This window comes from Ascidiella aspersa, chromosome 7, assembly GCF_963924565.1.
Source record: "Ascidiella aspersa chromosome 7, kaAscAspe10.2, whole genome shotgun sequence".
NCBI classification, from domain to species: Eukaryota; Metazoa; Chordata; class Ascidiacea; order Phlebobranchia; family Ascidiidae; genus Ascidiella; species Ascidiella aspersa.
The window spans coordinates 26,679,413-26,691,726 of record NC_139453.1 but is presented as its reverse complement, the minus strand read 5'-3'; the positions used below and the strand labels follow the sequence as shown (position 1 = coordinate 26,691,726).

General features: G+C 37.6%; 1 protein-coding gene across 1 annotated transcript; it reads left to right on the top strand.

Moving 5' to 3' along the window:
- Nucleotides 1-562: 562 nt before the first annotated feature.
- Nucleotides 563-11,759, top strand: LOC146138727 (uncharacterized). Its single transcript, XM_083393503.1, has 4 exons — nucleotides 563-5,429; nucleotides 5,831-5,999; nucleotides 6,556-6,695; nucleotides 10,412-11,759. The coding sequence occupies exons 1-4, from the start codon at nucleotides 4,929-4,931 to the stop codon at nucleotides 10,622-10,624; spliced, it is 1,023 nt and encodes a 340-aa protein (XP_083249629.1). The 5' UTR covers nucleotides 563-4,928; the 3' UTR covers nucleotides 10,625-11,759.
- The last annotated feature ends 555 nt before the right edge of the window (nucleotides 11,760-12,314 follow it).

Sequence of the window (12,314 nt, the reverse complement as noted above, 5' to 3'; positions counted from 1 at the left end):
TTGCTTTTGGCGTGTCATGGTGCTTTGCATTTTAACCAGTCGCGAAAAATACGCTTTTAAGGTTATTAGGCCATGCCGTCGGTTCAAAACACAACTGTTGCGGCGTGAAAAGCGAAATATTACACTGTGGTTGAAGCGGTATATAAATTAAGATTACCTTGCCCGTGATATTTTAACGCAAGGCGATGTAGAATTTAAGCGGCATTCACCTTATACGTACCAGGAAAAACTCGGCCTATCATAAAAGCAATTGACTGGTGTTCATGCCTGAACAGACATTCTACGTGGCTTTGTACAAGGAGCATATCATGACGTCGATATTGCTCTTGTAAATAGCTGCTGAAAATTCTTTGCGTTGATTTCTAGCTCCCCGATCAATCAAGATAGAGGAATCAGGTGGCAGTGTATAAAGACAAATTGTATTTGATTCTCGACAAGCTTTCGCACAACCGTGCTTCATCAGGTCAAAGTATAAATGGCATTTGATTTATACTTCATTTATGCTTTGACCTGATAAAGCACGGTTGGGCGAAAGCTTGTCGAGAATCAAATACAATTTGTCTTTATACACTGCCACCTGATTCCTCTATTTAGAATTAGACAAATACGACCATATACAAAGATTACAAGCAATCAAGTTACACTGTGTCCAAATTAATAAATACACCAATGAAGGATCAAATGTTTTTTTAGATATATTTATCACAATTCGGCACGAGTTAATTAATAGTGAACGTGGTGGAAAATTAGCGCAGCCATAAAGAAACGTAAGGTGTTGTTAGGGCGCAGTGTTTACACAGAGTGGGTAATCAGCCCTGGCATGTCAATAGAAAACAACCAAAGTACAACAAATTGAGTTGAATTACTGGCTCCTACCGTTAAAACCAAGATTAGCACGAAAATCAGTTTCGTTTTATTGTCGCGTCTACATTTACAGCGTTGCGAAAATACGCCACCGCTGCAAAATAACGGTCGTTCGTGTCACTTTTATTATATTATATTACAACTTATATGCAACGATTTCCAAACTGCGTTTCGCTGAGCAGTTTCCTGGTTATTTCGAAAAAAAAAATGATTCGTGTTTCTAACAGAAATGCTAAAGCATTGCAGAACTTTAGTGGACATTTTAGTAAACTCATAAAATAATCATATTTTTTTCAATTGCCTTTCTTTGTATTAATTTGAGGCGATTCACCACAATGAACTTTTTTTGAGTTACTTGTGGTGCAAAGTGAAAAAAGTTTGAGAACCACTAATCAAAAAAGTGGCTAGGACATTTTTTGTTTTTCAAACATGCGACGTCGCGTGCTGTTCAAACGCCCAGCAATACAATAAAAAGCTTATGGGAAAGCAAGTAATACAAATATGTGTCCAAGTTTTATTATTACCTACACGTGATAACATTTTATCTAATACCGTTGCCTCTCCCCTGATAAATTGGCCTTTTAACAGCGCTGCTTTCAATTGCATTTTACGATCCTTATGTCAACCTAAACCCCCGGACACTCTATTTGTTCGCGGTCGTCCAATATAGTTGGGTGCGTAGGATTGTTTGTACTAAAACATGTATGCAAATCACATTGTGAGGTATTTCGCCACTCGCGACGTTCAATAAACCTTTCTTCATGAGGTTACATATGGGTGCAATAAGGGTGACTACAAAAACAAAGTTTCAAAGCCCTAAAATGTAATGGGGAAATAGAAAAGGCTTTATTTCAGTATTAAATGTTTTCCAAATTAAAGGATTACATTCACATCATACTATAGTTTACATTTTTTAACATTTGTAGTTCGTAACAAATGAAAAATGTAAAAATAGGGTTTGTTTGGTTTGAATTTGAATGAAACTTAGAACTAAAATCGAAATGTAAACAAAATAAATGGGTCCAGTTTCTTAGCTTTTAGCTATTAAAAACTGTGAATGCTGTAAAAACAAAAACCGAATCCCAAGGACACTTCAATAAATCGGATTAAATATCAGCTATAAATCAAAATCAAAAGTAAGACGCCGTAAAACAATTTTGCAAATAGAATGCCGAATAAAATGAGCCCAATTAACTAAACAACATGTAAATCTTATGATATTTTTCTATTTAAATCGATTCAGATTTAAGTCCAGTATCACTAACTGTGTAACTTAAATATTTATGTGATGTAATGGGTTCAATGGGTGGGTCGAAAATATGTATTGACATTCAAACTATACTTTACGATAAAATTCTTTTGCACACGGGCCTCTTTAAGGCGGTTCTATTTGACATATTTGGCGCACTCCAAGGCTTACACGTGGAAGGTACGCCCCGGGGCCATCAAATATTTAGCTAAAAATTGTCAAACTTGCGCCATTTTGTCTAACTGCACATTAAAATCATGAAATAGATTAAATAATGTTCTGATATTGGGTCAATTTATTATAAAAAAAAAACGAAAAACACAATAAATATAAAACTGTTTTTGTTAACTTATTCAACGTGCCTAACACCAATATTGGTTTAAGCTCACCGATAGCTTCCATGTACCAATCGTGTCTAAATTGATAAACCAAAACCTTCTTAAAAACAAGTTCAGTAACTTAAATTCCTTCCAAAACCAAGTAAAATTTAAACCTTTACACAAAAAGTGTGGTTTATTTGGAGCAAAGTAATCGTATATATATAATTATGCATCAAGTTGGTCATTCAAGATATTCGAAACCTTCCTAGCTCTAAGAAATTCAACTTTAAATATATTTTTTGTTGAACAAATAAACCAACGGTTTGTACTCAGCTTTAGTTTGAGTGCTTAAACGTAACAAAACAGTACTATAGCAACTTTGAAAATAATTTGAAAATAAAAAAAATTCAAGGATAGAAGTGCATGCAATATAACTATATCATCAGGGTAGAAGATTCATTTTATTAACTTCGCTACCTGCATTGCATTACTGCATTAAGTATTTCAAGCAAAGAAAGTACGATTTAAAACATTTTACACAAATAAATGATTAAATGTGTTTAGTTAATTCAAACGAAAAATATATTTAAGTTACGAGGCCTTACTAAATAACAGATTATCGTTAAAGCTGTTTTCAACATGCTTTAAAAGAAGTCTAACTCTTGAAAAAAATAAACAAGTTAAGTCCAAGTCAATTCATTTTTAAAAGAACCTAACTCTAGATCAAAAGCCTTGTTTAATAAATAACAAGTCCAGTTAAGTCATAATTTAAGTCTTCATCATGAAAAAGAAACGTTAAACTATATAAAAATTAATAAATATGTCCGATTATTATAAACAATAACTCAACCTAAAAATAACACAAATCACAGCATATAGAAAGCAAAAATTTAAAATAAATAACCCAATTTTATTAAAACATGCTTAATAAAAACACTTCATTTTAACCCAAGTCATTTATCAAAAGACTTAAGTCAATTCATATAAAAAACTTAAGTCAAATCAAGTTATTTGCCGCAAATACTTAAAGTCAAGTTATTTAAAACAGTGACCTAAGTGCGCCTAAATCATTAACTTAGTCTTAAGTCACAAAAGCACTGCTAAAAAGGTATTTATTTTATTCATTTTTTGCTATTTTCGCCATGTAAATAATTGAAACAAAAATACCGCAAAATTTAACTGTTTAGATGTGTATAACCCTTTTTGGTTTGCATCTCAGTTGCAAATAGGTACATTTTACAAAGTTTTAAATGACACATATAGATTTAGTCAAAAAAAGAATAGGCTATAATCTATAATGCCCATAAATATCTGAATTGCCACAAAATTTCCAATACACGATTAATTCGTGTAAATATACCTTACCAGGCTTACATAAAAGGTTTAAACTCAATGGTTAAACTAAACCAATGGTTTTCTAAAACGTTAGATTATTATCTTAAGAAAATATAGTAAGCTTTACCGTGTGGAACCAATTTAACGAAAATATAATTAAATTTTTTATTCAAAGGTAGAAACCAGTCACTATATATAGTCCTAACCTAACTACACAAATCAAGGTATGGGTGGTTAGCTTTTGTAATTAACCTGATCATAAAGCATTTACGACAAGACATCCGGCGTCTTATAGCCTATACAAATTTTATGATTTGGTCAAGTTGTAGGCCTACTGTGCTTGCTTGTACTGTACTTCCTTTTAAGTTGAACTGAGCTAGGTGCTTTGTTCTGAAACAGCTAATCTATCATTACAGTGTTAAAAGTTGTTTCAACACATCCTTAGGCAAATATTTTAAACACCAAACAGTATAGGCAGTTAGAAAGTGGATTGCAGATTGTTTTATTGGAAAGTACTGAAAGATAGAAAGGAAACGAAAATAATGCAAATAGTGCGGTAGCGTATATTGAAAAAAAAAACGTTGTTTTTGACGACAAACAAAAAAAGTCGTTTAAATTGTAATAGTTATAGTGCGACATAAATGGTAGGCTTGCGGAACTTTCTAAACAAACTTGTTTTATCGCTTGCCCGATAGGTTAATTTAATAACTGCGTATTATGTTAGGTTTAAAACTATCTACAAAGAATAAAAACACAAGAAAAATCGTATTCTGCTGTAGTGCTTGCGGTACCAAGTTGCGTTGGTTTAAAGTTTTTAACGTTTGCTGCACTAACGCAAAATTAATAGTTTTGGGAAATAGTGGCGTGTATACGTATAGACGATTTTATTTGTTTCAAATGCTCTGCAATCTCAAATGATTAAACGCCCCATTCATTACAAAACAAAAAACAGTGTCATGCAGGCGACAAATATTTAACTACTTCTTTGCACGAAAAAAAAGCTTCTGATTACTGTCAAGTGGCCGAACCTTAACAGTTAAAAACTTAAAGTGAGAAGCCTCGATTTATTTCAGCCGAATTGTCGCCTACCTTGAAACCAGCACACTTGAAAACCTGCTTGTTTTGCGATTTTGCAGCCAATGTGTAAAACTGTCTAAAAGATGCTAAGCTTCGAATCCAGCCAAGCTTTTCCCGCCTCCGCCGAACTCGAGTACTTCCAGATGTCTTCCCCGAAAAACTGGGAGGACACCGATCTCTACGGCTGCGGCAAGAGCTACTCCAGTTTCTCCGACTCCGGATGCTCAATGGACTCTTCCTCTTCATCATCAGGAGGATCATTCACGAACACGCCAAACTTCCTCCAGGATTCGGGAAAGTCCTACATCCAGGGAAACGACGTTGTCTTCTCGACTTGCAATGTGTCCTCTACCATGGCAACTCCTCTGATCAGCCGTAGGAGCTCTGAGGTCGCCACCAGCCATTTCCTCAATCAGGTCCGACAGGAGCAGATGATGGACTCCGCTCCGGAGTGGAATTCCTCCGGAGGGCGCATCCAGGAGTTCGTGGACGACTCCGGACTCGAGGAGAACCAGCTCGAGTTCTCGGACGACGAAGACTTTTTCGACTTCACGATCGTCAACTTCAGTAATGAGGACTTCGAGGTACGGAGGCGAGGCGTTTTCTTCTCGATTTTCTCGAATTTGTGGCGCAAAATTGGCTGGCGGTGACTTTTTTGTGAAAAGTCGAATGTAGAAAGGTGCATGAAGTCTCCAAATTCGAACACTGACAAAGAAAAGCAACAAGCTTCATACAGTTTTAAACTGTTGACACTTCTTATCAAAATAAAACCATAGAGCTCACGATTTCCAACTGTCAATATTCCCTACAAAACATAAACAGCAAAAATATGTATTCACCCAAATTAGGCTACTTATTGAAATAATAATCTGTAGATAAAATTACAAGTCTTATCCTGGCAAAATATAATTTATATTACACCGTTTAAAGGCTTATAGTTTAGCAACAAAAAAAACAATCTGACGGTCTGATCTCTTGAAAAAAGGTGCTGGATTCAAAGAAAACAACACAAACGTTGCCAGCAATCGGGACCATGTGGAACAAAGAAGTCAAAGTGGAGAGCAACGTTGCTTCAACAAGTCAGACCACCAATCACCAGCAGTCTCAGCAGTCCACCTTCTGCGTCGAACCAGTGAAAAAGGAAGAGTTCGATGGTAAGTGGTGTCGGAAATAGTTAAGTCGGAGCAGAGTTAATTTTAAAAGACAGGTGCTGGGTTATGTCGTCAATTGTACAATCCGCCTCCTCTTGGTATTTTCGCGGCAGGTTTATTTAAAGCTGGACATGGCAGGTTTAACTAAACCTGGGCAACCCAAATGGCTAAACCTGTAGACACGACTATTATGTGTAACCTTTTTTAGCTCACGATTTCAGATTTGAACTTAACTGTTCATAATTGCAGTATGTTTAGAAGGGATTTCATACCATCATCAGCAAAGAGCCTTTTTAAGCAAAAACCTGAGTTTTATTCAAAGCGCAAATGGATGTTTCGCGTAGCCATGTTTGTTGTTGAAGGCAATACGTTTGAGTTGTAGTGCTTTTTTTGCATTACTTCTGTGAGAAGTTGTAGATTTGCCTAAAACACGAAAAAAACGTTAGTCAACCACATATCTCAGTACAAGTAATTTACAAACAAAAATGTTTTAGAGAGATTCGTTCGCAACAAATAACGTTTGGATGATTGCTAACGCTTTTGTTTCTTTTCTCGCCAGATGACTTTTACCCGATCACGGTGCGAGAAAGCCACAGAAAACTGCCGATTCTTTCCCAATTCTTGGTAGAAGCCCTGGAAAACCCGGACGATTATTCTCACATGATAAAGTGGATCAACCGCGAAAAGGGCATCTTTGAGGTAATTCGATGGTTTCGAAAGGAACAGTAAACAGAAGTTTCAACTTAAAATGTACGCAAACACGTATGCCTACTAGGTGTGCGTTTTGCCCGCTGCCATAATGAGTTAGTCAATTTGCCAATCTGAGAATCCCTGTACCTTATAATTAGTTAATAGGTTGATAAAATAACCCTAAACTTTAAACATTAATTTTTACCAAACGTGGGTATTGTCGGATTTCTTACACAGTTTCGAAGTTGCAATTAAACGAGGGAAACAATATTCCCGATGCTAGACCGGTCATACTCTGACTAACGACCACCCACCATTGTCCATCATAATACTCACATTAAACTTTACGCGCAGAATGGGCAGGGTTTAAAAATAGTTTAAAAGGTCGCAGACTTCTATTGTCTCCCGTTTCTACAACGTTGCATAAAATTTCATTGCGCCCATCTTTTCCCAACCCAAAGTTCAAAGAGGTTACAGTTGCGCTTAAATTGCAGTTTTTGTCAGTATTGTTTAGGGGCGCATTTTGTGTTTCCAGGCGTGTTGTTTAGGGGTGACCTTAATCCACGCCACGGGGATTTCGTGTTTTACAAATTTGCCGAGTCGTAACGCGGCGTACTTCGGTGGTGGACAGTTGACCGCGTTGACTCCACATAACAAGAAGATTTAGGAGCGGGTAGAGCGCTTTTTGAGAAAAACAGGAGAAAAGGGAGAGGCGGCGCTCGAGTCGCCAGACCTTGACGGAGAGCGCGCACGTGACGCTTTCCTTTTTCTCCTATTTTTCTCTTTGTCTCTCTTTGTCGCTGGCCGCCACTCTACTTGATACGACGAAAACAACGTAGCTAAGGATATTGCACCGCTGGCGTAACTGGTTGCACCTAGTCGGTGGTTCCCCGTCGCGGCAAGCCCGCAAACTCCCCCCGTTTAACTCCACCGATTGGTTTTACGTGGGTAGCAACGCTACAGTCTTCTGGGAAACCAGGCGTATGTCGTTTCACGCGGTTTCATCGAATTGAACCGACCAGTAGGCTACTTCATTGGTGGCGAAATCAAACGCAAGCTTTTCGGCAATTGTAACCCGACTCAAAAGCAATGTCGTTTGTATTACACGCACACAGTGTTGTAATGACTGTAATGAGTCGTTGACTTGAAGTCTTTTAAAAAGAATGACTTTATTTAACTTGAATATTTTGGACAAATGACTTTACTTGGACTTCAGTTTACTTTTGTGTCAATGACATGACTTGAAATTGACTCGCTCTCATAATATCTTGACTGGGTTATTTGTTATTTTTGCAAAATAATCGACTTGAACTTGGGTCATTTTGAACTGCGCCCACACGCTGTAAAGCACGTGTTATCGAATAAGCAAACTTATTTACTCAGTTGGTTTTGGTTGGCTAAACACAGACCAACCAGAATCGATTCATTTACGCTAAACTCGAACGTTTTATTTACCTTCTATTTGCTTTCCACTGGTTAATAATGTTACCTACATAAAGTATAGGCAAAATTCGCACGCATTTAAAAGAGCCACAATAACCCTTATAACGGTGTCACTCAGCAAACATCAACATACATTTTTAAGGCAAAGGCAAAAAATTGGAATTATTTCCAAAAAGTCAGGACGTATGTTAAACACACACTGAACTAAATGGTTTCGGGACGGATAAATATGTGTTGGAGTTGGAAGTTGCTACGTTGCAAAGGACCCGAGTATTTTGGTTTATTTCTGTGACGGTAGTATAGCAACAAACTAACCCGCCTACGAACTATAAAAGCCAAGGCGTGCGAGAGGATTGCTTCACACTAAAAAACTGACACAACCGCTCAAATGCTCGTGGATTTGCTGTGAAAATACGGGTGCATCCCCCGATTGGCAACCGTGCGCAACTGACAGACTGCAGCTATTTCAATAATTCCGCTGCAGCCTACATGGCACGCTATAGCAAGGCACTTTCATGTTAGAATTCTTAGTATTTTCAGCTTTTATGACTTTTCCGCTGTTTTGAATACTAGTTCTGCAAAAAAAGAAGAACAAATTTCGCACTAACCCCTTCAACCAATTAGGGTCGTTTTTTGACAAAATACACGGTTTGCGTTTTGACAAAGAGATGAGTCATCACTTCGTAAGTTGTAACATTATAACTTCACAAGTGAACCTACGAGACAAGTATGACCCTCATACAACAGCATAAATACATGCAAAAAAAGACATTACGGCCATACAAATCGCTAATCCAGGTTTTTGTTTGGGGGCATGGAACTGTTTTCCAGAGATGACTTCACTGAATCATAACGTAACGTCACAACGAAAATAGTTTTTCAGCAGTAAAAATAGGAAAAAAATACAGAGGAGTGGTCATGTTTTTCCTCCACCAGTCCCTGGGCGCAAGGGTCTATTGAATACTTAAATCGCAAACAATTCCTTGTATCGTAATTTAGGACCCCTAACCCTAAACCTAACAATTCAATGTTTGCAGTTTGCCGTTTTTCTATTGTTGGTCTTCGCAGTTCCCACACAAAACGAGAACCAAGGGCAAAATATATAACTTTACGGCAATCAGCGACAAAGTTCGATAACATCCTTGTAATGTGTTGAATGTAACACCTCTCCAACCTAAAACAAAATGAACCAACTGCGTAGTGTTCTAATGATCATTGCTTTATGACGCCAAGCTTAGATGTAACTTTGTGACGTCACTTTTTGACTTGGCTTTGTGACATCATCTCAAAAGTCATGCCCCCGCAAAAAAATCCTAGATCCGCGCCTTCTCACATTATATACATCGCTTTAATAAACGCACATTGTAGAGGTATAAATAGAATTGCGCCGCTACCTCCGCAAGGCTGGCACGGATATGACGTCATGCGCGCTTACCTTGCTCTTTGGAGCGGGAGGGAGAAGCGAAGAGCAACTCATGCTCCTAGACTCTTGGAGCATGAGTCTAGGACCTAGAGCGTCACGTGACCACGCGTGACTGAGTGTTGTCTCTCCGCTGTGCGTGACGTTTTGAGTTTCGGTGCACGCTCGACTAGGTTTCGAAAGCTTAATTGTACGTCGGTCGACAGGTAATGCAGCCGCCGTTGTCTTTTGGAATTTGATCGCATGTCTGGAATTATACAGAACCTTCTACTGACTAGATTCATACCTTGAAGTTAAAGCAGTTAGGCAATTACCAATACAGGTTTATTTGCTCGTTCGGTAAGCCGCTTTTTACGCTATTTATGCCCCAAGTTTTGTTAAGCGGGAATATTTTTGCAAACAATCAACTCGCTGGAGTAATAACTAGAATCGCACAGTGACTTAAAGAACAGGGACGTTACGTGTGAATAATATGCATTACACAATCGAAATGTTTCTAAGAAAAGATCCATCCTGCATTCAACTATTGTGTTTTTTCGCATCCGCAGTTCTCGTCCGAGCTATACAAAAATTGAGGTTATCGTTTGCCGGGTTAAGAATTTTAATTGGGGTTGCCCGTATGACTCTGGGCAAAAACAGAGTTTTCAACTGTTTCATGAAAACTCTCTATTTGCAGTTTTTCGCCAAGTAGTACAAAACATTTAGTTGTAATCAAGAGTCCACGTACACGGGCAGCAAGTGTTCCTGTTGTTTATTAACTATAATTTTGTATTTATTACTGTTAAGCTCTCGCTTTCACCGATTTAAACAAAATTTCCTTTTTCTTGCAATTCTCTTCCAAACTTTCTTTCTTCTTTTGCAGTTTTCTTCCAAGAACAAGGAGGAGTTCGCCAAGTCGTGGGGCGTCGCCAAGAACAACCGCTGCCAGATGACGTACCAGAAGATGTCCCGCGCCCTGCGCATCTACATCAAGAAGGAGAAGGTCCTCCGCAAGGAGCGACGCAAACTCCAGTACGTCTTCCGACCAGAGTTCCTCCGGATTGAGCTGGAGCGTAGAAGAGGAGCGACTCATTGAGGCGAATTCCGGAAGAGCGAGTGCTTTTTTTACTTGTTGGACTGTCCGAGGCAGCCCGAGGGATATTGGTGGTGAATGCTTAAAGGCACAAGAGGACCTTTGAGCAGTTCAGGGATGCGCCGCGACATTGCGCTTTATGTATAATATGTATTGTCGATTACACACCAGCCAAGCTGGGTCTGCGATTGCTGTCGTTTAATTGCAAATATTTGCTTTTTTGGCAAAACTGGGGCTGTTTTATACGCGAGAAAACGCCATAAAGCCGCTTCGACTGTTACATTTTAATTGGCCTCCCGTTTTGGCGGAGCTGAAATTTTTTGCAAGTCGTTGCACCTAACTCTTTGCATTGCGTACATGAGTGCTTTATAATTTAAAACCAGGTGGACGTTATAGCCATGGTTGATACTTATCGCATCTCAATGCACTCGACACGGCGATGGCAGTACTTTTTTTTCAGCATATCTATACGCCACTGCTTTATGGTATTTTACTTGTCATGACGTAGACAAAAAGGGGAAAAATACGCTTGTCTTTGAAAGTTTTACATAAATTTAAGCAAAATGCCTACGTTTTTACCATTGGGTGGGCCTATTACAATATACCTATTACAATATATTGAGAAATAAAAACTTTTTTTTTTTTTTTTTTTTTTTTTCTTGTTACGCCACTTCTTGATTGTAAGGAAACGACATTTGCTGGCAAATGTCTAACTTTTTTATTTTTTGGCACTTAAATATTTGTAACCTATTGCGTTGTGTTTTTTTTTCAAGTTCCAATATTTTCCCAAGTATAAACAAGCCTATCAAGTTTTGTTTGTTATTTCACCGTTCAAATAATTATCGTTTAAAGTTCCGTTTTTTGATACACAAATATCTTTTAAATGATCTATTCTGAAAATTCTGTTATCTGTTTCATAGTTCAACATACCCTAACAACTCTACTTTCGCCTGCTCTCATTGATGAGCAATATACTGTTGTAATTTGTTATAATTTAAACTGTAAAAAAGTCCAAAAGATGTATTTGTGACCATATAGTTGTGCCTACTATTGCTTGTTTTATTTCGTTATTTGTTTTACGAAGTTACAATTGGTGAACTGTTATTTGTAGCAGTAAGTTTTTAATAAAAACATACTTTATAAATTTGTACTTACCGTGATACCTTGAGTTATATTTACACTTGAGTTACAAAAAGGATAAATCCTACAGAATAGGCGATGCCCTTTTACCAAGAATATATATTCAAACAGCGATGTAGCACTTTTACAATTTAGTGCCTTTCAAAATAAAAAACCTGACCATATTTCGAAATTTATGATGTGTGATTCGGCAAGTTGTTTTTAGCATTTCATGATTGGTGCCTCTATTCTACGGGTTTTCAAAACTTTTAGAGGGTTGCATGTCGAATTTAACAAATACGTTATGAAACAAAAGATTCTCGGTTAAAACTGGTAATGAAGTAGCCGCTTTTAAGTGAAGCTTATTATCTTTAGGAAAAAATATATTCTGCATTGCCTGGTGCCCCTCAGAAGTGTGGCCTACTTTGTTAAGTGTTAATGGATAACATTTTGCTTACCGAATTAAAAAATGTAGCTCACTAGCTCCACCAAGCGAAGTAAGTTTTACAGATTTATAAAATGTACTGCTGTTAATTGTGATCTTTTTTAGTAGCAGGAAAACCATTTTCACGTT

What these genes read in the sequence shown, in the direction of transcription:
- LOC146138727 (XM_083393503.1), top strand. Translation starts at nt 4,929, where the DNA reads ATGCTAAGCTTCGAATCCAGCCAAGCTTTTCCCGCCTCCGCCGAACTC. An exon ending in TCAGTAATGAGGACTTCGAG is followed by an intron (nt 5,430 to 5,830) that starts GTACGGAGGCGA and finishes TCTTGAAAAAAG; the next exon opens with GTGCTGGATTCAAAGAAAAC. An exon ending in GAAAAAGGAAGAGTTCGATG is followed by an intron (nt 6,000 to 6,555) that starts GTAAGTGGTGTC and finishes TTTTCTCGCCAG; the next exon opens with ATGACTTTTACCCGATCACG.